The 22,822-nt window shown below is 47.1% G+C and overlaps 7 protein-coding genes across 7 annotated transcripts; all 7 read left to right on the forward strand.

Moving 5' to 3' along the window:
• Positions 1 to 1,482: 1,482 nt before the first annotated feature.
• On the forward strand, positions 1,483 to 2,996 carry EDB93DRAFT_1081351 (glycoside hydrolase family 18 protein; the record flags this gene model as incomplete). Its single annotated transcript, XM_041445613.1, has 5 exons — positions 1,483 to 1,706; positions 1,774 to 1,861; positions 1,913 to 2,058; positions 2,109 to 2,766; positions 2,823 to 2,996. 5 exons carry the CDS (start codon positions 1,483 to 1,485, stop codon positions 2,994 to 2,996), a joined length of 1,290 nt encoding a protein of 429 aa, XP_041309996.1.
• Positions 2,997 to 4,128: 1,132 nt separating this feature from the next.
• Positions 4,129 to 6,819, forward strand: EDB93DRAFT_1132425 (uncharacterized protein). The gene is made up of 2 exons (XM_041449000.1): positions 4,129 to 5,034; positions 5,104 to 6,819. Exons 1-2 carry the CDS (start codon positions 4,141 to 4,143, stop codon positions 6,535 to 6,537), a joined length of 2,328 nt encoding a protein of 775 aa, XP_041309997.1. The 5' UTR covers positions 4,129 to 4,140; the 3' UTR covers positions 6,538 to 6,819.
• A 36-nt stretch (positions 6,820 to 6,855) lies between these two features.
• EDB93DRAFT_1132429 (kinase-like domain-containing protein) lies at positions 6,856 to 9,915 on the forward strand. Its single transcript, XM_041449001.1, has 12 exons — positions 6,856 to 7,109; positions 7,161 to 7,503; positions 7,567 to 7,655; positions 7,709 to 7,814; positions 7,865 to 8,152; positions 8,202 to 8,267; positions 8,318 to 8,367; positions 8,424 to 8,468; positions 8,522 to 8,611; positions 8,669 to 8,781; positions 8,845 to 8,960; positions 9,018 to 9,915. The coding sequence occupies exons 2-12, from the start codon at positions 7,248 to 7,250 to the stop codon at positions 9,716 to 9,718; spliced, it is 1,920 nt and encodes a 639-aa protein (XP_041309998.1). The 5' UTR covers positions 6,856 to 7,109; positions 7,161 to 7,247; the 3' UTR covers positions 9,719 to 9,915.
• A 1,686-nt stretch (positions 9,916 to 11,601) lies between these two features.
• On the forward strand, positions 11,602 to 12,082 carry EDB93DRAFT_1081397 (uncharacterized protein; the record flags this gene model as incomplete). Its single annotated transcript, XM_041445615.1, has 2 exons — positions 11,602 to 11,658; positions 11,711 to 12,082. The coding sequence occupies 2 exons, from the start codon at positions 11,602 to 11,604 to the stop codon at positions 12,080 to 12,082; spliced, it is 429 nt and encodes a 142-aa protein (XP_041309999.1).
• Positions 12,083 to 12,377: 295 nt separating this feature from the next.
• EDB93DRAFT_1336037 (uncharacterized protein) lies at positions 12,378 to 13,671 on the forward strand (the record flags this gene model as incomplete). The annotated part of the gene is made up of 3 exons (XM_041455319.1): positions 12,378 to 12,870; positions 13,132 to 13,209; positions 13,412 to 13,671. The coding sequence occupies exons 1-3, from the start codon at positions 12,747 to 12,749 to the stop codon at positions 13,669 to 13,671; spliced, it is 462 nt and encodes a 153-aa protein (XP_041310000.1). The 5' UTR covers positions 12,378 to 12,746.
• An 847-nt stretch (positions 13,672 to 14,518) lies between these two features.
• Positions 14,519 to 16,338, forward strand: EDB93DRAFT_1327010 (uncharacterized protein). The gene is made up of 4 exons (XM_041455074.1): positions 14,519 to 15,089; positions 15,140 to 15,230; positions 15,292 to 15,617; positions 15,669 to 16,338. The coding sequence occupies exons 1-4, from the start codon at positions 14,709 to 14,711 to the stop codon at positions 15,891 to 15,893; spliced, it is 1,023 nt and encodes a 340-aa protein (XP_041310001.1). The 5' UTR covers positions 14,519 to 14,708; the 3' UTR covers positions 15,894 to 16,338.
• A 3,478-nt stretch (positions 16,339 to 19,816) lies between these two features.
• EDB93DRAFT_1102238 (uncharacterized protein) lies at positions 19,817 to 21,125 on the forward strand (the record flags this gene model as incomplete). Its single annotated transcript, XM_041447182.1, has 5 exons — positions 19,817 to 19,946; positions 20,165 to 20,448; positions 20,608 to 20,649; positions 20,798 to 20,852; positions 20,977 to 21,125. The coding sequence occupies 5 exons, from the start codon at positions 19,817 to 19,819 to the stop codon at positions 21,123 to 21,125; spliced, it is 660 nt and encodes a 219-aa protein (XP_041310002.1).
• Positions 21,126 to 22,822: the final 1,697 nt, after the last annotated feature.

Here is a 22,822-nt window from a genome sequence, read left to right on the forward strand (position 1 = left end):
ATGTGACATACTTCAACTTGAAGTCGTTTGCAGTGCGGCTAAATTACTTACTTCATTCAAAGACGCGATAGCTTATATATATATTGGGGAAAATATCATCATTGCCTACAGATTATAGAGACTGTGCTTTTCCCCACCTGCAGTGACCAACTGGATCGCAACAAGCGTGGATGCTGAGCGCTGAATAGGCTCGGAGCAGCGGATATAATATTCCTGAGATCCAAATATTTCCCTCGCGGGCCGCCCAGCGCACCTCTATCTCGTTTCGTGACTAGTCCACCCCTACAAAGGACGGACTGGTCCGCTCCGCTCCTCTTTGATTACTATGTGATGATTTGTCTCAATCAAATAAATATTACCTAACCCTACTCAATAACAGTTTATTTCGTCAGTCTATTTTTTTTGAACGCTCAGGCCTCAGGACGAAATAAACCATCAAGTAAGATTTGTGCGCTGTGCCTGGCACGGAGATCGAAACACGAGCAGCCGAACGACTTGCCGACATTGTGCAACCCAGTACATTCATCCCGCGATAACTCACTGCATCGATGACGTCAGCCCCAACGGAGCAGCAAGAGAGAATCTACAACAAACCTCTTGGAAACTATCCCAGTTGCACTCCTAGCTGAGGCCAAAGACTCTGGAGATCAGCACATTGCTATATCACTCGAATGAATGAATCATCCGTCCTCGGAGCACGGCACAACGAAATGCCGCTGTCGCTATGATGCGTACGACCGACGTGTCGGGAATCTCATACGGTAAACCGTCATAAGTTTTTTGATTCGTATATTTTTGTCACATCCACTGCGACCTGCCACGTGGATTTATGCGTCCCGTCTTCTTGTGTTGTGAATTTGGCATTTTCAAATTTGTCTCGAATAGGGAACTGTTGCTGAATGGTTTAGCAGGTGGTTTTATTTCGAGCGGAACAGGTCAGCAACCCACTGAATGGCGAATTGGTCCGGGAGGGCATAAAGACCATACGGTCTTTGATTGATATTTGTACGTTTTGATATCACTCTGTTGGAAAAATCAACTTCTCAAGGATCCCTAGTGCCAGCCAGGAGCAGCTGATGATGGACACTAAGAGATGGTGATGCCGTTTTCCAGGCAATAATATTATAAGATGGGATTTGGACCGGTCCACTGGCGATTCGGCGTATAATATCGTCATATCTTTTACCCTATGGAATTGCTGTTTTCTGGAACCTCGTAGGTCCCCGCATATTATGGTCGACGGCTGTCGACGGTCGCCCTCTCTCAAATATACTGGGGAACCAAACTGCACTAACCGGGGACCGCTTCCATGGTACAGAGTCACACATACCACGAGATCGTAATTTCTTCAGATTTGCAACCGTGAAATAACCATTTAGCTCCCAGCGCAACAATATCGGGACCTAGTTCACTCGTATGACAGAAATGCTATAAGAAGTCGGCACGGTTACGATTCCCTCTCAATCTCTCAAGTCTCTTGCCATGCTATTCACCTTCGTTTTACCTCTTTTTGCCCTATCCGCTGTGGGCGCGAGCCCATTCACCGCCCATTCTATTGCCGCCCGTTCCATTGCCGCCCGTTCTAATGACGCCCGTTCTACTAAATCCTTAGCAGCAAGTTGGTACGCCGGATGGCACGCTACTGAGGGAGTTCCGCTTTCTTCAATTTCGTGGGAGAAGTACAACACGTTGTACTACTCATTTGCGTAAGCTACCTGTCTCGCCAATAAACTTGGATGAGGTGATTAACGTGATCGTGTTTGTTTATCTTAGAGAGACCACTCCAAGTGTCACCAGTCTTACCCTGGCAGGCTCTGATGGCGATCTGCTCCCTCAATTCGTCTCTGAGGCTCATGCACATGTGGGCAATAATAATTTACGTTCCTACAATCAATGTCTAACACATACGCAGGGTGTCGAGGCCCATATTGCTGTGGGAGGCTGGACTGGGAGTGGGTGGTTCTCTTCCAACCTTGCCACTGCCAAAAACCGGACGGCATTTGTCAAGACTGTGAAAGAATTTGTTTCACAGTACAACCTCGATGGCGTCCAATTCGAGTAGGTTGATTCTTGTGACTTTGACGCCACGCGCTGACTTTTTCCAATAGCTGGGAGTACCCAAACCATCAGGGAATTGGCTGCAACACCATTAACGCTAACGACACGGCAAATTTCCTCTCATTCCTCCAAGAGCTTCGCAGAGACCCAGTAGCAGCAAAGCTCACCCTCTCAGCCGCTGTCTCTATCACACCCTTCAATGATGCTACTGGAAATCCTTCTGCTGACGTCAGTGGGTTCGCGAAAGTGCTCGATTACATCGTTCTGATGAATTACGACATCTGGGGCTCTTGGTCCACGAGTGTGGGCCCGAACTCCCCGCTGAACGACACCTGCGCTGTGTCCGCGAATCAACAGGGCTCTGCTGTTTCTGCAGTCAAGGCTTGGTCGGACGCAGGAATACCAGTCAGCCAGATCGCGCTCGGCGTTCCTACCTATGGCCACTCGTTCTCCGTCTCCCCCTCTGACGCCTTCGAACATGTCAAAGGTGGTTCGACGAAGAAACTGGCTGCATATCCCTCCTTTGACGCCAAGAACCAGCCCCTCGGTGATGCATGGAGTGGCGCTGCTGGTGTTGATTCCTGTGGCGCTGCCGTGGGCCCAGGTGGCACTTTCAACTTCTGGGGCCTCGTTGAGGGCGGTTTCCTCACCAAAGAAGGCAATCCCAGTGGTAACATCTACTACAGATATGACACCTGCAGTCAGACGGTAAATATATATTTTTTCATCCTGAAGGAGGATTGCTCATTTCGTTTCTTTTGCAGCCCTATGTGTACAATGAGACTTCACAGGTCATGGTCTCCTTTGACAACGCTGAATCGTATGCTGCCAAGGGTAAGTATATCAAGAACACCGGGTTGCGCGGTTTCGCAATGTGGGAAACTGGTGGTGATTACAACGGTATATTGCTCGACTCTATCATCAAGGCTTCCGGGTGATGGATACGTCGCCACTGTGTAAGGACTGGAACAACACTACCGAATCACACTCATTAGCAACATCACTACATACCCATACCTTGCATTGATTATTTCTATTAGACTCGTCGCCAGAAAAAAGGGTATTCCCTTTATTCACGCCGCCGGTGCATCATTGGCTGCAACGCCTTTAGCCTCTCTTTTTTTTTAATAATTACAACCACCTTCCAGTGTTTATATAATAGTTGGCTCGAGCATAAATCAAGTCATTTGTCATTAAGTCCTAAATATAACAACAGATGCAGGCAAATGGCTGAAAGGGTTGCGCATAGTAGCGTCGAAAAGCAGAACATAGATGTGACTTAGACTCGTAACCAGTCTAGACTTTGTCTTTCACATGAAAGATGAAATCCAGAGTGGTCACGAGTCTAGATGTGACCAGCCTTTGCTTGAAAAGACATTTCCAAATGGACACACGAGAAATATGATTGTTTTTCCTGAGACAATTTTAGTAGCATACACCCCAAAGGCCCTCTTGGTCCTTTTTGAACATGCTGGTACCGAAAAAGGTTCTATAACATGTTTTCAGCTTCCGAAGTCAGTATAAAACGTATAAGATACAAACGAATTCTTGAATGAATGCAAGTGGAGGACATCCGAGGCCAACTCGTAGAGTAGGCAGGTGCTGATTCGGAGCGTAGACTCGGACGCCCATGCTGTGCGTGGGGGTTTCAAGGTCAGACACGCCTCTTGACAACCTCCATGCGCATCAATGGAACAGAGCAGGGAATCGGTCGAGGATGTCTCCCAGTCAGATTGTCAAAGATCAATCCAAACTATGATCTTAACCGTCCGACTGGGAGACTTTAATCTCGAGCTGCGGAAGTGAACAAAGCGTAATCAGGGTGTCGGACTGGCCAATGTCACGGGTCCATCTGTGAAGAGCTGTGCATTTAACACATGTCGATTGTGGATCATGATGGTGACCGGTGGACCGGTGATAGTTGGGCTTGAAGATAACAAAATCAGATTCACGCTGCAAAGATATAAACTGACGTGTCATCGGGCCGGAGACGCGACGCGTTTTCAAGCTCCGCCGCAAAACGCGTTGACCATATACGAACGCGCCCCCACGTGACTCATATTCTCTTGACTGTTTACTACCATGTACTCCACATATATGTGGTCGATCTCTCCTCCTCCAAACCTCCCAGCAAAGCTTCGGAGGAAAAGTTCTTCAGCCTCTATAAACACGCCATCATTATTTGAGCCAGATGACAATGATCTAGACTCTCCGTCACCCGTGACATCTCCGCTACCTTCATCCTCACCACTTTCAACACCGATATACTCTTCCCCTCCAAATCATATCGCGACTCGTTATTCATACTCGCGTTCACAATTCCAACATTCATACGAAGAATCTCATTCGGAGTTTGATGATGCACCAGGTTCACCAACGCCTTTCTATCATCGGGGTCGCACTTCCAAATATGTAGCGCACCAGCAGGTGTCCGACAAGTACGGAAGTTGTCCTGAGAGTGAAGATGAGATGGTGGACTCTGAGCCTTGTCATAGCGATGACTTACTCTCTTGGCTTGGCCCGCAGTGTCCGGCACGTGATGTACGCAAAGACATTGGGTACGAGCCCGAAAGCATGGATATCCATTTGCGCCGGACATACTTCGCTACATCTTCCGAACGTGGTCGCTGGCAAAGCAGTCCAGTCATACCTCAAACGTACAACGCCAAGCCGTTTATATCCAGTCCAATACGCCCCCATAGGGGGCATTCAACCCCTGTGAAAAGCATCACTCGAGACGTGAAGTCCCCTTTGTTGGAATTCCGTGATTTTGTGCGTAGGCAATCGACAAGCGGAGTAAAGGTCGATCCATCTAGCTCTCCATTCCTTGCAGCCAGTGACAGCAACGATATTGAGGACTATCGTAGTCTTTCGCCCCTTCCTCCGTCGTCGCCACCTACGTCCCCGATGTCACTGGCACCGTCGCAGCCAGACGATTGTGCCTTGATCGATGATGATATGGTTCTCAACAACGATGTGAGTTCTTTAATTTCGGTATCTCTATCCGTTTCCTTACGATTGAATATGTATGTGCATGTTGTGTAGTTCGATCCCAAGCAAACAAATATCCATTCTTCAAACGTCACGCCACGCGACGTTTCTACCTCCGAGGCCCCTTTACTATTGGCCTCAGAACATGCGTTAAACGCAGCCTCAAGCACGTGCTCCTCCTCCTGTACGAACGAGGCAACTCATCAGCCTCTTAAACTTTCGCTTACTGTGCCTGCTCCCATTAACACTATTACCACGACTCCCACCACTAAGATCGAGCCTTTGCGATCGTATCCGCATTCGCCTACAAACTCGTTACTAGGACTTAGCGCATACACTAATATTCCATCTGCTGTCACTCCCCCACCTCACTTGGGTGATGAAGAAATGGGGCTTGTGACCAGAAATACGACATCTACTGGTGTGGTCGGCGTTCGTACGATCGTCGATGCACAAGTCGTTCAATGCGACAATACTACTTCACAATCTACGCAGATTCGCGTTTCGAGTGTTTCTGCAATATCAGCAGACACGAACCCAGTTGACCCACTCCCCGCAACCTCCATTACCATCCCAAACTCTCCCTCGAAGACGGTGAAGAAGCCGCGGCCAAGTTTTAGTGACGGGGAGTTTGTACAGGGGAGCAGCATCTCACATCCCCAACCCCAGACTGCACGTAGGAGCAACTTGATGCGTACAAAGTCTCCGGAAAACGACATCGATTTGACGCCAGAGCCATCAAGGCCCCAGCCTGAGTCCAAGTCAAAACAAGGACTGAAACGGGAGGACTCTGTCTCATCTATAACGCCTGCACAGAAGAAACCTCGGCTCTCGGAGAATGTGGACCATGATACGGACCGGGTGCCCAGGCGCAAACAACGCAAGCGTAAAACTTCCTCGAGTGCGAAGGAGAAAATTACAGTTCGCAAATCACGGTCACGATCTCGCTCGTGTCTCAAATCAATGTCTTCTGAAGAGGATTTGCGCACACAAGTTGCTCGCATCTGTGACGAGCCTCAAGTACGCAATGGTTCCGAAGTTTCTGTGACAAAGGTCGAAAGTCCCGTTACCAACTTAGCACCCCTTGATCCAGAGCAAGTTGAGATCACAGGCATGCTTGTAGAGGCTCTTGCCACATCGCGTGCCTCGTCTATGGACCCGCTTGCTCTACACACTGCCATTACCCAAACGCACCCCCATCTCAAAACGAAACACAATAAAAAAGAGTGGCTTAACCTCATTCCAGCCATACTTGAAGCGGGGCGCGAGCGATGTGGGATGTTTGAGAAAGTTCAGAGTAGTGGGACGGACGGGGCAAAGCAGGCAAGGTGGTTTTATGTCTCTGATAGGGACGAAGACCGTGAGCGTGCGGGGCTACTGGAGGAGCTCATGCCAAAGCAGAAGAGGAACGAGACGAAGAAGTTCAAGAAGTATTATTATCCCCCACTGCAGAAGGTTTCGAGGTGGGACTCGGAGGATGCGATTTGACATTTGGGAGTGAATTTTTAAAGCTTTGCAAGACACTTGCGTTTTATGTGGACCCTCGTGGTTACTGCCTTTTGTTGATGTTCAAACGTCCCTTCCCATTAATGTCCTCGATCGCGATCTTTTTTCACATTCACCATGACTGTAGCCCACCACTTATTTACCATGAAACACTAATTTGTTTCTTGAGACCAGTCCGGCCTAGACTAGAAGTCTACGGGCAGTGCGAGTCTAAGCGAGCTCCTCCCAGTTTGGCTTGAATTCAATTGAAAATTTGGACGCCGCTTTTAGTCGCGTAATTGAGTCGGGCACGTGTTATACTTTCGTCGCGTCGTCTGAGTTAAACTGGGGTCATTAATACCGCACCCTTTTGAAAGCCACCCTCAGATAGTTTGCGTTGACTTTGATCAACAAACTTGGTTCCGTGGAATTATCTTTTCCTATCTTTCTCCTTCCAGCATCGACGACGGCCAAAGCCTATCATCAAAGCACGTTCGCTTATGCAAGTTTCCTTGGTTTTCTACTTCTAATTCGAGGACTTTGTTGGTTTTCATCGCTTATAGCCCTTTGTTGCTGTGGGTGCGCAGACAACTGAAGAAATTTCATTAAACCTACCACTGACACAGGAAATTCTGCCTATATAAACTCGCTCTTCGAACCTACCTTCTCAAACATCCCTCATTCACCACGAACAAACAGTCTCACTAGACAACATGATCCAACCACCCGTACAGATCCCTACCGAATCTATACCTCTCGATGATTCTATGATCGAGGAAACGCAACAAGCAACGCAGTCTACGCAACACGCGTCTCAACCGAATCCTGCAAACACCAATAGTCATTTGTGGGGCTACCTTCAACCATGCAACAACCTGCTCCGTCGCCTGGATCTTTGGAAAGTTCAGCCTGCAGTTTCTGTAGGAAGAGCTCCCGACAACAATATCGTTCTCCCTGGGGGAAAAGTTAGTGAGTGTATAACGTGTACTTGGTGGCGCTTTAGATGCTTTATATTGACGCGTCGCGGTGTAGGTAACAAGCACTGCCGAATCACCTGGGACGGAAGGGAGGACAAAAACTCTGCAGTGACCGTTCTAGACACTTCCAGCAATGGCACTTGGGTACGCGTCAGTAACACGATCTAATGGCCACCGTTTGATGGCAATATTTGCAGATCAACGGTGTCAAGATTGGAAGGGACAAAACTGCAGTCCTCAAGGAAGGCAATGAGATTGCTTTCGGCTCTCCCCATCCTCAACCCGGGGAGCTTGAAGACTATCGTTAGTTATTCACATTCGCGTTGATGTTCTCTCATCAACGCATTTTTCAGGATTCATTTACCGGCACACTGCTGCCGGTTCCCCGCGGGGCGGCCTTCATGCTCAGTATGACATCAGCCATGAGATCGGCAAGGGGTCATTTGCAACTGTCATGAAGGCTGTGTCGCGTGCGACGGGCCAGTGGTATGCTATTAAGGTTATTCAAGACCATAAGGTCAAGCGTGCCACTGCTAACAGCAACGAAACGGCGTTTGCGCGAGAGATCAGTATCTTGGAACGGCTCCATCATCGAAATATTTGTCAGATGAAGGAAGCCTTTTTCGAAGATAATAGTATCAGTGCGTATGTTCGGTATATCCTACTAATCTAAGCTGATTAATCGTGTAGATCTCGTCCTCGAATTTGTCGATGGAGGAGATTTACTCGATTACATATTAAAAGAGAATGGTCTGAGTATGTTATTCGGTTCGTCGATGTTTGTTGATTCTCAGGGTTATTTCCAGAGGAGCCGATGGCTGTCCACATAATCGCGCAAGTTTGCGATGCCCTTGCAGTAAGTCAACTCGCTCTGCGATACCGTAAATTCGCTGACCTGTCGCCTGTCCAAAGTACATCCATAGCAAGGGGATCGCACACCGTGACCTGAAGCCCGAGGTAATGGATTTCCCTTGAAGCTGTTGATTCCATTATGAATGTCGGCCGTTTAGAACGTACTGCTTACTACGGACAACCCCCCCATTGTCAAAGTTGCCGACTTCGGTCTCGCCAAGGTCGTCGATAGTGTCACTTTCCTCAGAGTCAGCAATCCCATTTTTGACTCCCTAACATATCACTGATGGGCCTGTGTCCTGCAGACTATGTGCGGTACACCTGCATATCTCGCCCCCGAAGTTGTGACCCAGCAAAACCAGGAAGGCTACGATCATCTTGTCGACAGTTGGAGCGTTGGGGTGATCGTATTCTGCATGTAAGCATGAGACCTGTGTGTGCCATCACGCCCTTGTTTGCTGAACTAGAGATGTTTTCGCAGGTTTACATTGTCGAGCCCCTTCATTGAAGATGAAAACCAGCGCGACATCAAGGTGAGGATCGCAGGACGCACAATCCAATGGAGCACTTTAGATAATATAGACGTTTCTCCGCAAGGTACGCCTTCCCATCAATTCTTGTAGTATACTGACTTACGAGTGTACGGTCGAATAGCGAGGAACTTCATTGAGATGTTGCTCGAGCATGACCCTAGGGATCGTATGTCTCTCAGCACAGCCTGCACTCACCCATGGCTTGCCGACGTTCCAACGCTCTCCCATCTTCAACATCGTTCCATTACTGATTCTTCCGTCGCATCTATTCAAGATGGCTCTTCCTCCATCTCCTTGCTCGACTCCGAAGACACGGAGATGACCGATGGCTCAAGCGAACCCGCGGTAAGCGAGGGTTTCGATAAGCTTCACCTGCGCCAACAGTCTGCCCGTGCACCCCTTCAACAGCGTGCGCAGGAAGTCGCCCAAGCTGCTGAGAACGATCAACGCCTCATGGAACCGAACTGGCAGATGGTACAACATGCACAAGAAATTGCAAATAGCGTGCGAAATGGGAAGCGCAAGTTGGACCCACAAAATCCTCTGCCAGAGATGGACGTCGAGAATGGGAAACCAAAAAAGTCAAAGCGAGTACCGGAGGCGAATGGCCCGACTACGCGCACCAGAGCCGCAAAGGGGCGTAGCCGGGGAGGTGCGTCGTCTCCACTGGCGCGGTTGCAGGAAGCAGCGGTAGGGATGATCGTGGAGGAGGAGCATCTAGAGGACGACGAGGATGCGGAAGAAGCTGCTGGTGCTGCATTCCATGCTCCACCAAGAAAATCTACTCGCGTATCTCCCAAAAAGGGGACACGCCGGGGGTGAGAAGGTGAATGTGTATAATATCTTATGCTTGGTTATTGGATTCCTCTTGTCCCATTTGTATTGTCATCGCTTGACCTTTATCCCCTCACACTCTCTCTATGTAACCTTGATAACTCACAGTCGTTAATTTACTGCTATATTCTATCGATATCCATTCATTTGCTATGGGAATGCTATTGAAATTTGTGTTTCGTCTTCGAGCCCTCGGGTGTTCCAGCATCAGCACACAGTAAGTATAATACCGCTATGAAGCGTGCCATGTGAAGCACACCGTGATAGACAATAAGCACGGGCCATCGAACCAAAAGAAACGACATGGCCATGGTTATTGTCCCCCATGACGAGAATCCGGGAAGTAGTACAAAAGCGACAAATAGTGGGCAAGCCAGTTCAATACAATGACAGGTGTCGCATGAAGAGTGCTTATACTTCCAGGGCCAAGTCAAAAACTGTGCATTCCCAAATGTAGCATCCAAAACTACTCTAAAGTGGGGTAAAGTACCTCCCGGTGCGGATCGGCATAATAGCAACCATGATGTCGATAGTATAGTCAACAAGACCTTGTAACTCGACTGCGACGGCCTCGAGCAATGCCTGTAATATTTTGGGACAATAAAACGCTGAAAGCAATGAGCAAAGTCACTTACACATCCATCATTGATAACGTCCTGAGCCAGAGTCTTGATCAAAGACCTTTCAAACAGAGATTATCTAAAGGACTTGAGATAATAATGAAAAAGAGCCGTAAACATCTGAACGACATACCTTATTATGCATATGGTTCAGTTTCTTCCGCTGGTCACTGGTGTAACATCGCATCCGCGATACTGCATACTTCCGAGTCCTAGAAATCCACAAACCTTCCGAGTCCAACCTAGTCCAACTTGAGAAACCGCTGGCAGTACCGTTTGACATATGTCGCATTCTTGATGATCAAAGTTGTCTAGCTAATAAGTCTGATTAGCACTGCCAGGTGGTCAGGGTGACTTAACCAATTCGGCATAAGATCATTCCGAAATCATTTCAGCATTGCTGATGCGCATCATGTTAGCATGACGTCCTCAAGACTGGGAGGAATGATGGTATTGCCGCGGGTTGCATGAGCCGATGCGCTCAGGGCTGCCCGTTGCGGTAGAACCGTTTATAGCAGCAGCGAGAAGGAACTGCTTTTGGGATGCACCATGCCAAGCTTACTACTCAGTGGTCTAAGATCTTTATCCTGGATCACGTCGAACTTGAGTAAAATGTGCAGCTGTTGTATTAGAACTTATCAACGTGTAGAATCGATGGTTGTAGGTTTTATAGAACACAATTCGATGAAGGTAGCTTGCCAAGAGTTCAAGTGTCGCACGGTCGCAAGCTCCAAACGCCGCTGGATAAATATTGTACGTAAGTACCAACCACTCAGGCTAATCGGATCAGCCGGTTATGCGGCATGGCCACTGCTTTTCAAAGTGCCTCTGCCATCATGATCAATTCAAGTCGAAGCCGTTCTCCCCGTCATGTTCCTCTCCTCACGCTCCAGGCCGTACAAACATTTGAGTCAGACATCACAGGAAGTCATCGACTCTGAGAATGATGACGACCACAAAGCAAAGACTTCGCGAACTGTCCTCCACTGGCCTCTTGTCGTCGTAATCTTCTGCACGTTCATCAATCTGTTGCTGGTCTATACCCCTGCCTTTCTCCAAGGCTCTTCAGATAAACTTATCACTCGAAAGAATATCCACCTTCTTCGTCGACCTTCTCAATATATGCGATTCGATGAGATCGCACGGCCGTCCCCTCTTATTCCGAGAGAGTTCACAAATTTCCCCATATCTGTTAGCTTAGTGGATTATTCTGTGCCAAATCATGTTTTCAACGACTATCTTGCGACACGAATGACCCGTGCCGGCACAATCTCACCTGATGATCGCAAAGTACACGTCACACAAACTGTCAGTTCATCTTTCTTTTTTTTCTATCTTCTATAGACTGACGGAATGGAAGGTTTCAACAGTATTTCAATTTAGGGCGATTGACTGGGGCATGGAAAATTGCGAGTTGCATGTCGCCCTTCCGCCTGTGGAACGACCGACTACACTTGCTTTATACCGCCTTAATACCACTGTACCAATTGATATTTCAACCCTATCGTTCAACGTCCGACCGCCTCGGGTCGCGAAACTTAGCAACATAGTGCTAGGGAAAGACAGCGTGGATTGGCACAGAAAACTTTCATGTGCGATGGATGACGTCCTTGTTTTTGAGTTGGGATGTTCGGAGGATGAACCGAGCGGTAGCTGCGATGTTGAATGGTGGCAGGCTCATCAGGAGACTGCACCAGGTCAGTGCTTTACCATTCTGTATGAGATTCGCTGACAGCATGATTAAACCTCTAGCCGTCTACATGATCCAGCGCTCCAACGTGTAATTTAATTTTCGTCGGATTTTGGTCATCGAGACAGAACATTCGGTGTATTTGACAGGTTCACGCATTTGCAAATGCAGACCAATCCCACTTCCAAAGTGGGTGTAGAGTATTGAGACTTCATCACGGCAGGTGACTACTTTCAGTTTTAACTATCTCTTTATCGTTGATATCTATTTCAAACGTTTGTGTTTAAGTAGTAAGAAATACGAATTTTTTTGAAAGCGCCGGGGTGCTGAATAAACAGGATTCGGGATAGTGATGCCAACAGCTTTGCCTCCAATAAATCATCCACCAACGATAACGTACGAATATAGATTTGAAGATGTGTGTGCATGTGAGCATGATAGGGTGCGCCCATTTTTCAAACTGCTGCACATGCATCGAAGCTGATCCGGACCGGCCATATATGTGCTAGTACAGTTGTGGCAAGTCGACTCCAGTCGCCCGTGTGTACAGTCGAAGCGAATTCCATATGGCATCAGAGCAGACGCCATTACATCAGGAAGCACAATACAACGGCTTTTTGTTACGCATCCTTGTATTTAAAGGGTGCAACCCCAATTTCGCTATAAAACAACGCATCTTAAACACCACACCTCGGCGAAAACCAATATGACCGCGCTTAACTTCAGCAAACTCAGTTTCTGTATTCTACTCCTGTCAATCGCCTTTGCACAGATCCTAGTGGTCAGTGCTGCAGAGAACGTGGATTCTGACGATACGAGTGAAGTTTATGGTGAGTGGGTCTCGGCGATTACGAGGAGCGTTCAGGACTGATGAGCTTCTAGCGTGGTATCCTTATTGAAACCTAAATACACAGCTAAAGGGTTCAAAGTTGACACGAAGAAGAACAGACATATGCATTCATTGTATTTAAAGGGGTGCAACTCCCAACCTCACTTTATAAAAACACATCTTAAACACCACACCTTGTCAAAAAAATAATATAACATGACCGTGCTTAACGTCAGCAAACTCAGTCTCTATGTACTACTAGTTGCCTTTGCGCAGATCCTAGCGGTCGGTGCTGCAGAGGCCGACACGGTGGATTCTGGCGATGAGGATAGTATTGGCAGTGAGTGGATCCCGGCGATTATGTGGAGCAGGACTGACTGATAAGCATCTAGCGCTGTGGCCTTATTGAAAACCTGGAGGGTAGGAACTGGAAGATGGACAGATCGGTATATGGGCATACTGTAGGGAATTCCACACGGCATCAGAGCAGATGTCATCACGTTTTTGAAAACGCCTCCTTATATGCATTTTTGTATTTAAAGGGTGCAACCCCCAATCTCACTGTAAAACAACGCATCTTAAACACCACCGTGACACCTCGGCGAAAATCAACATGACCGTGCTTAACTTCAGCAAACTCAGTTTCTGTATTCTACTCCTGTCAATTGCCTTTGCACAGATCCTAGTGGTCAGTGCTGCTGAGAACGTGGATTCTGACGATGGGGATACTGTTCATCGTGAGTGGGTCCTGGCGATGATGTGGAGCAGGACTGATGAGCTTCTAGCGTGGTATCCTTATTGAAACCACTTGAAATACACAGCTACACGGATGAAAAGTTGACGCGGAGAAGGACAGACATAGGCCAAGACATCATATGCATCATAGGCTGTGCATTCATTGTATTTAAAGGGATGCAACTCCCAATCTCACTTTATAAAAACACACCTTAAACACCACACCGATAACATAATTTAACATGGCCGTGTTTAACATTAGCAAACTCAGTCTCTATGTACTACTCCTCTCAGTTGCCTTTGCGCAGAGCCTAGTGGTCCGTGTTGCAGAAAACGCGGATTCTGACAATGAGGATACTGTTCGTCGTGAGTGGGTCCCGGCGATTTGTGGAGTAGGATTGACTCATAAACGTCTAGCGCTATATCCTTATTGAAACCTGGAGGGTTGAAAGAGGGACAGATCAGTACATCATGATGGGCATACTGTAGTTGACATTACTATTAGGGGATAGACTCAGAAGATGTTGTTCGGGCACAGGGATTTGTGTATTTATACTAGATGCATTAGTACTTCCATGTTACTTTGTTAATTACCCATGATCTTTGCAGGGGTTAATTCGTTGGAGCGAGGCCTGCATGCGCGATAGCATCATGATGGTGGGCCATCCCGTCGGTCGATAATGCTGAAGGATCAGATCAGGTAGTCATTTGTCGCGGTTGCCACTGCAACATGTCGTGCGCCGCCTTGGAGCCAAGATGAAATGGCGCATGGTGTATCGAGAGCCGATCTAGGGTGCATCGACATCGATGCTGTGTCGAAGTTGAAGCTGAGTTTACGTTTACATAATAACAACGAGGCTGTAATCGGTCAACTGAATAGTTTCCGATTTGTAATTACAACCTCCCTCAATTCTATTGTTGGCCATCCACTAATAGCATTCAAGTTGTACTTGAATACGTCAAGACTAAGGAACATTGCAACGGCGGTAGTACTATGGTATTATTTAACGAGGTGCTAACATCACAATGCCATCAAAACTCGCTTCCAACCCACTTCTCTCACCTGAAGGACATCAGATCATTTTGTTCATCATCTGATCTATCATGTCTTCGAATTCTAGTTGGACACCAGACGAATCGTCTGCAACCCTTCTCGCAGAGAAAGGTTGGCTGCAGGGTACAGTAGTTAGCGCCGTTGCATATGGCATCGACGTCACACTGTTCTTTATGTGCTTCCACCTCCTCTTCCGGCAGATGAACAGCAAGAACTACAAAAAGCAGCTGCCCCTACTCGTATACATCACCATAACTTTTATTCTCAGCACCTTATTTATGGCAGCGCTGGCCGATTTTACCCAACTCGCATTCATTCAATATCGCAATTTTCCAGGTGGTCCCAGCGCATATGAGAATGTCAGCATGCCTATCGACAATCTTTCTGACATTTGTGGTTTTCTAACGATGATCATGTCCGATGGGTTGGTTGTGAGTAAGAGGGTTAGCTTGAAACTGTTGTCGCTAATCTATCTCTGCAGGTTTGGCGTTTCAAGGTGATTTACAAAGGGTGCACGGTGCCAATGTGGATCATCATGGCGTTCCCATGTGTGCTGTTTGCTGCATCCATCGGTCAGTTGCTCCTCCGAATATCTGTTTGATTGCGCCGGACGCTCATTATTACATCGGTTAGCTACGGGTATAATGTGGTTGCTTCAAGTAACAGCAAGTTCCCCATACTTCTCCTCGACTAGCATCAACTACACCGTTCCATATCTCAGCCTCTCACTCGCACTGAACATCATCCTCACGATCGCTATCGTAATTCGCCTATTCACATATCGTCATCGCATCACCAGAGTTCTTGGCCCTGGCTACGGCACTCAATACACGTCGATCGCCGCGATGATAGTTGAATCAGCCGCTCTTTATTCCGCATTCTCGGTGGCATTTCTGGCACTCTTCCTTACAAACAATCCCATTTCAGAGACATTTATTGTGTCGCTGACTCAAGTTCAGGTTAGTACTGGCAAACAGAGAAGCATTCGCGCTGCTTATGACATGCTACAGATAATCGCAATGTTGCTCATCATTTTCCGAGTCGCACAAGGGAAGGGTTGGTCTCAGGACACTATGTCCAAGGTCATGACCTCGAGGCCATCAACGCAAGCAGTCCGTATGGGTGATTTTGGGTACAATTATCAGGACGGCTCTAAAACCTTCGCCGGTTCCACTGGCACTGGGGCACATGCGGCCTACAAGAGTGACCGCGATTCATCGGAAGTGGCTGTGTGAGCAAGCAAGCTTAGATATCTACTGAGATAGTTGTAGAATGCCCCAGGTTAAGGTGAATACATCTTTAAAACAAAATTCGTATTTAGTATGCTTTGATATTGGTATGGACTTTAGGATTGAATTGTCTGTACTTACGATTACCTTGAACATAATGCACCCAGCCTTGACATAGTCAAACACATCGATATTGACCCCACGGAAGATAGCGTATCAGTGTCCGACTAACTAGTACTAGCCCCATCATGCCCTTGAACTAATTTCCGCAGATAAGTAACTAATTGGCAATTAAGATATTGATCATCGGACTAGGCCGCCTTTCAAATTTCAGCCTCACCTTTGCCTTCTAGATACGAACGAAGGCACCTAAATCATCTCCGAGGCTGCAGGACCTGTATCTGAAGCAACCCCATATTAATACTTATGAATGATGATGATCAGTTCCCGTTCCTTGTCATGGTACAGGTGATTCAGACTCAATTCAGACTAGCGTATCATATGATGGCGCAGCATGGGCCGACTCGGCCTGGTATTGGATATCCAGTGGTCAGTAGGGAGCTTGGATAGGGGTCCGTCAGGAGTGTCAGGTGTCCTGTCAGGGCTTTGAGGCTCATAGTCATGCCCGGTCTCGACAGTCTTTACCCATTCCAAGCATCATCGATGCATCATCCATCCTAGTGTTTGAATTGTGTCATGTGCCCTTGTCCAGTGTGCGCCGACTGGTGAGTCTTTTTCGTGAACAATTTCACTGAGTGACACAAATAGCACAGCAGCGTTTAAAACCTTTCAGTCTAAGCAGCGAAAGGCTCTCCCGGAATAGGTCACCATGAGATTTTTTTGAAAGGATCCATACGGCTGCAGTCTCATGACGTTCATCATATGTGTAGCTAATAAAAGCCATGTCTTTGAACTGCGCCATGATTTCAATGATCCGACGCGACTCTGTCGCGTCCGTCGCAATAGCAATGCCACAAAACAAAAGGCCGTCCAGGCCGAACTGTCAAATGCAATGCTCGCAAGTCAGAATTTGAATAAACCAGCTCCACAACGGAGATGACACAGACCTAGACCTATGGTATTTCCCGTACTGACGCCCATGCATGCATCCAACGGAAGTTATGCCTTTGGCTTGTGCAATGAAATGATGTCATGGTCTGATGTGATCTCCTGTATTCTCGGACACGTTGCTGCACTAGTAAAAATGAACCGAAAGGCGAAGCGCATCAGGGAAACCTTAATGGACAGTTAGGGTTGCCCCCTACAGTAGATGATAGCCACGAGTGCAGGGACTGGGAGATGTCACATCAACACTTGGAGCGCCTGATGTCATCCGAGTTAAGGCACGGAGGAATGATTGTGTTGCCGCAGGTCTCATGGTAGCCGCGTGAGCTGATGCGCCCAGGGCTTCCCATAGCTGTTGAGGCGCAGATAACAAAAAGAAGTTAAGAGCGTTGAACTACTTTTGGGATGTACCATGAGGTCTTCAAATGAACTTACTTAGTGGTACAATCTTTATCCTGGACCTGAAAGATATAACATTCGAGTTCAATTGCAAATGTAGAATGTGCAGCTGTCTGATGCTGCCATATCAGCACGTAAGCTTGTGGTTGCGGATATAGCTCGACAAGTTGAGCGCTTGTTAAATACTTGCGTCTAAGCTTAGTAATCAGATCATGTGATGATTTGGCTGCTCTTTTGACGAAATTCAAATTACGTTTGCCAGACTTAGGAGCACGCACCAAGCGGTAGCCGCGATGTAGAATGGTGGCAGGCTCAGAAGGAAATTGCACCGGGTCAGTGATTTACCACTCTATGAAAATAATCGGACTACTAGTTATCTAGATGATCTAGCGCTCCGCCATGTAACTTAATTTTCCTCGGATTTTGGTCATCGAGACGAAACATTCGGTTTATCAACAGCTTTAGGCATTTCGTTGCGATACTATGACATCCCACTTTTAATGAGTGGTCGTGCTCGTATGCTCGATTGCGGCTCAGTCCCATCCGTCGGATCACTTTTAAACGGGGTGGTGCGTGCAGTATTGATTAAACCTTTGACATTGCAACATTGCGGCAGCTGATATTTTTGCACGACTTCGGGCACTTTCAGTTTCAACGAATAGATTTGAGGATCTAACTGATTTTATGTGAGCCCATTTTCCAAACCACTGCACATGAGCGCTAGGTTAATGTGCACCGAAGCTATTCCGCACAGCCCTCTTGATCGGCGAGGATAACTACGTCAAAACTCCTGATGGGCCCAAGTGTAGAACGCTTTGCCGAGATCATCATTTTCGGCAGCGGAGGCAGAGAGAAATGCCGTTAATTATGGCAGTCTGCAAATACTTCCCGGGCTCGAATATGCATCAGGATATCCGCATAGTTTGAACTTCAAGCCTAAGAGTCAAAAGCTGGAGCACCGTCATTACTATGTAAGTGAACCATTACATGGATCTTGTTGTGGGCTACTGTCAGGTAGTGTACACTGCATATGCCAACGTGCTAGTCTAGTCGTATAAAGTCGACTCTCGTCATCTGCTCAGGCTGTGCATGCAGTCGCCATGATGCAGATCATTTACGAGGTGCGTTGCAACCAATTGAAACTCAAACTCATCCAGTGATAATTTTTGATCTAGTCGATTGGACAATGCTCGAGTGCGATGGCTGCTTCCGTAATTAAATGCACTCATGAACTGGTATTTAAAGGGTGTAGTAACTCCTGCAATCTCATTTCAAAAACCACGCGTCTTAAACACCGCACCTCAGCGAAGAATTCCATTAACATGAATGTGCTTAACAAATTCAGTTTCTATGCTCTACTCCTGTCGGCTGCTTTCGCACAGATCCTATTGGTCAGCGCTGCAGAGGACGTCCGGGATTCTGATGATGCGAGTTTCAGTAAGTGGTTCCCGACAGTTACGTGGAGCAGGACTGACGAGCTTCTAGGCGAAGATTCTACTGCTTGGCCTTATTGAAATTTAAATACAGCTGGAGGGTTGGTAGTTGGCGCAAAAAAGGACATATCAATACACGAGCACATTGCAGGTGATAATGAGGGATAGAAGATGTGTTCGCACGCACGGGGGTCGTGTGTTTATACTGAATGCATTACATGCTTCTTGAGGATACCTTGTTACTTAGTTCATTACCCACGTACAGTAATTCTAATGAGTCCACTCGGTAGTATTATTTTGATATTTCCATAATCTTGCAGGGCTTAATTTGTCGAAGTGAGTTTAGACTCCAACTTCTCACTTCCACAGTGGGCGTGTATGGTTTTGAAACTTCATCGCGGCAGCTGACATTTTTGCGTGACTTTGGCACTTTTCAGTTCTAACTACATATCTGAGTCAATTCTGTTTCCATCGTGGTCGTCCAGTCTCATACTGAGTATCAAAGAGCGAATGATAATATTTTGTGTCCAAGTAGCTAGAAATATGAATTTTGTGAGGGTGCCCAGTTCTATGGGGTGCTGATTGAAGGGATCTATGTCAAAAGATCCGGTTTGGTGCACATGTATAAATAACCCTCAGGTAGGCCCATTTTCAAACTGCTATGTACCGAAGCTATTCCGCACTGACTGGCAATCATTATTGATCCCCAAACAAAACTGTGCAGAGCAGTTTCCGCAGTGGAATCAGAGTGAAAATGCTCTCTAGGGAATATGCATCAGTGCACGCGCACTGCATATGCTAACGTACTAGCAAGTCGACTCCTGTGCATGGAGTTGCCATAGTATGACATCCAAGCATTCACGAAGTAGATGCAAGCAGTCGAAACACATGTTTTGACCAAGTCGATTAAATAATGCTCGCGTGCGATGGCTGTTGTGTGCATGATGACTTGTATTTAAAAGGTGTAACTTCCAATCTCACTTTAAAACAACGCATATTAAACACCACACCTAAGCAAAGTAAATTAATAACATGACCGTGCTTAACATCAGCAAACTCAGTTTCTATGTTTTACTCCTGTCAGTTGCCTTCGCACAGATCCTAGTGGTCAGTGCACAGGACGGCATCGTAGTGGACGACAACGGCACTCTGGAGGGCATTAGTGAGTGGATCCCGACAATTATGTGGAGCAGGACTGACAAGCTTCTAGCGATAGAATATCCCTATTGAAACCTGAGTACAACTGGAGGGTTGAAAGTTGACGCGAAGAAGGACAGATCAGTACATGAGCTCGTTGAAGGTGACATTGGGGATAGAAGATATCTTGGCACGCACGGCATTATTTGTTTATACTGAATGCATCATATTTTTGTTTCTCAGGATACCCTGTTACTTTGTTCATGTACAGCGATTCTAATCGGTCCACCCGGGGGTACTACTTTGATGAAACGATGATCTTGCAGGGCTTAATTTGTCGGAGCGACTTCAGACTCCAATGTCGAAGCGAGGCCTGCATGTGCGGCAGCATCATGATTGTGGGCCATACCTTCGCCAATGTTGAAAGTGCTGAGGAAGAAATTGTGAAGATTGAATCTCGCTGTCATTCTTGCTGTTGCCACGGACATACGCAGTGGTTGGTTCAAAAGTGTGCTGACGAGAGCTTCGTGAGTCGAAGATCAGGTATGAGCAACAAAGTGTGGCACGTTCCTCGTCGAGACGATGAACAGGTAGCAGAAGACAGCCTGAATCGAATTTCACGAGTCACTGGGGATTCGGGGACAAATGAAATCAACAAAACTTGTATCATGAATAAAACCCTTTAGGTGCAGAAGGGATTCACCGCGCTCGACCGGTCGGGATATATGGTGAAGGCGCCATAAGTCTTAGGTGTACCTATGAGAACACTGCGCCCACTTCACATGCGACGTCCTGCGCTTCGTTTATGACATCGTTGGTTAGGAGAGTATGATATGTGTTTGTGTGGATCTGTCCCAAACACGACCATGACTTCAGGGTACCCGTAATGATGGTCCAATCCTGGAAACGATGATTAGTACATATCAGAAAGGTACGTCGAGACATCATCTACATCGTATGGTACGCGGTAGACGACTGCAAAGATGTCACCTTTAGCTCAGAGGTGTTGCCAACGTGCTTTTCATAGAATATCCCCAATATTTAGTGATTTTCAGGGCGATCTGTTGTTCGTGCTTCTCGATCGCATCCCTTACATCCGCTGGCCAGTGTTTCGTTCCCACAGTGCCATGGACAAGGCTCCACCAGTGAGGATGAGGCGTTTGAGGCCCGCGGGATATCTTTGACCGGCGTAGTGCGCCCATAAAATCACTGCCCAGGAGTGACCCAGATGAGCGAAGCCATTCTGCATACCAATGTGGCAACAAGGTTGTCCGGCTCATCCATGAACAGATCGACTGTTCAAAACCTTTGGGCTTCTCCGTCACACCTTCAAAAATAGACTTGCCGATGCCCATCTGATCGTAAAAGATGGCAGCAGTGTTGCATTCGTTGAGAATTTCAGTGAGATGTCATATACTCGTGCAAAATGCCAGGGCAGCCTCGCAGCGCAATAAGAGGCTGTGCACTCAAGACGAGATCCCCGACGATCTTGTACGAAATCTGGTATGTGTGTCATCTCCAACTTTGAAGACCAACGTATGGGACGCATCCGGGGAGCGATCTGACAACCAAGTGAGACTGATACGGTAAAGGTTGATGCGTTTGAAAATGACAGCATTAGAATCACGTTGGAATGTCCAATTTGAATTATCTCACGGCTATGTCATGGGCTACCCAACGGGCCAGTGTTGCGATGGTTGTCGTGGGATCCGGTAGGTTAATGTTCTATCTTTTAATAACGAAGCCGGGAGAAACCTGGTTTCCCAAAAGCTGGATGTTTAGTATTGATCTCGTCCAGTGTATGATACGAATTGCTTGTACTGATGGCTTCGAGGTCATGACCTTGGAAACTATCAAATGCAATGTTCGTAAGTCAGAATTTCAATAAACCGTTTCGTACAGAAGATGAATCGTGCAACGGAGATGACACGAACCTAATATATTTTTACGGTACTAATGTCCATGGATCAACGGAAGACTTGTGCAACGATGCCATGGTCCGATACGATACGACTGTATCCTCCGACACGCTGCTGCACTAGCAAAAATAGGCCGAGGGCGGTCAAAGGCAAAACCATCAGCAAAACCCTCTTGAGGAAAAAATGATAACTTTCACACTGCAATGTAATGCACAGGTGAAGGTTGCCACCTACACTAGGTAATGGTCATGGATGCAGGGAATCGGAGTCTCACATCAATGTAGTACACTTCGGGCGCTTGATGACGTTCATTCGAGTTAAGACTCGGAGGAATAATTGTATTGCCGCAGGTCTCGTGGTGACCTTGTGAGCTGATGCGCCCAGGGCTTCCCATAGTGTAGAGCCGTAAATAACAGAAAAAAGTTATGGGCGTTGAACTACTTTTGGGATGCACCTGGGCCACGAGGTTCTTCTGATGAATTTACTACTGAGTGGTACGATTTTCATCCTGGACCTGAAAGATGCAACATTCAAATTCAATTGCGTGTGCAGCTGTCCAATGGCCTGTCGTATTAGAACATAAACTCGTGGGATTGGTGGTCGTCGATATAGCTTGAGCGCTCGAGAGTTCCAAATTTCAGTATTGTACGTAAGCGTCTGCTCTTCAAAATTCAAATTACCTTTGCAATGATCCTGACTCTCAATCCAAGTCGAAGCCGTTCTTTCCGTCATGTTCTTTTCCTCACGCTCCATGGCCAGGCCGTACAGACCATTGAGTTAGACACAGGAAGTCATTGACTCTCAGGCTGAGAGCGATGACGACCACAAAGCAAAGCTGCATAAGACGTCGCGAACTGTGTTCCATTGGCCTCTTGTCATCGTAATATTCTGCATGTTCGAATCTGTTGCTGGTCTCTACCCCCGCCTTTCTCCAAAGCTCTTCAGTATCTTCGGAAAAATTTATCACTCGAAAGAATATCCA

This window comes from Suillus bovinus (assembly GCF_016758785.1).
Source record: "Suillus bovinus strain UH-Sbo-P2 chromosome Unknown EDB93scaffold_13, whole genome shotgun sequence".
Taxonomy (NCBI): domain Eukaryota; kingdom Fungi; phylum Basidiomycota; class Agaricomycetes; order Boletales; family Suillaceae; genus Suillus; species Suillus bovinus.

What these genes read in the sequence shown, in the direction of transcription:
- EDB93DRAFT_1327010 (XM_041455074.1), top strand. Translation starts at nt 14,709, where the DNA reads ATGTCTTCGAATTCTAGTTGGACACCAGACGAATCGTCTGCAACCCTT. An exon ending in TCATGTCCGATGGGTTGGTT is followed by an intron (nt 15,090 to 15,139) that starts GTGAGTAAGAGG and finishes CTATCTCTGCAG; the next exon opens with GTTTGGCGTTTCAAGGTGAT. An exon ending in TGTCGCTGACTCAAGTTCAG is followed by an intron (nt 15,618 to 15,668) that starts GTTAGTACTGGC and finishes GACATGCTACAG; the next exon opens with ATAATCGCAATGTTGCTCAT.
- EDB93DRAFT_1132429 (XM_041449001.1), top strand. Translation starts at nt 7,248, where the DNA reads ATGATCCAACCACCCGTACAGATCCCTACCGAATCTATACCTCTCGAT. An exon ending in ATTAAAAGAGAATGGTCTGA is followed by an intron (nt 8,268 to 8,317) that starts GTATGTTATTCG and finishes GGTTATTTCCAG; the next exon opens with AGGAGCCGATGGCTGTCCAC. An exon ending in AAGTTTGCGATGCCCTTGCA is followed by an intron (nt 8,368 to 8,423) that starts GTAAGTCAACTC and finishes GCCTGTCCAAAG; the next exon opens with TACATCCATAGCAAGGGGAT.
- EDB93DRAFT_1132425 (XM_041449000.1), top strand. Translation starts at nt 4,141, where the DNA reads ATGTACTCCACATATATGTGGTCGATCTCTCCTCCTCCAAACCTCCCA. An exon ending in ATATGGTTCTCAACAACGAT is followed by an intron (nt 5,035 to 5,103) that starts GTGAGTTCTTTA and finishes CATGTTGTGTAG; the next exon opens with TTCGATCCCAAGCAAACAAA.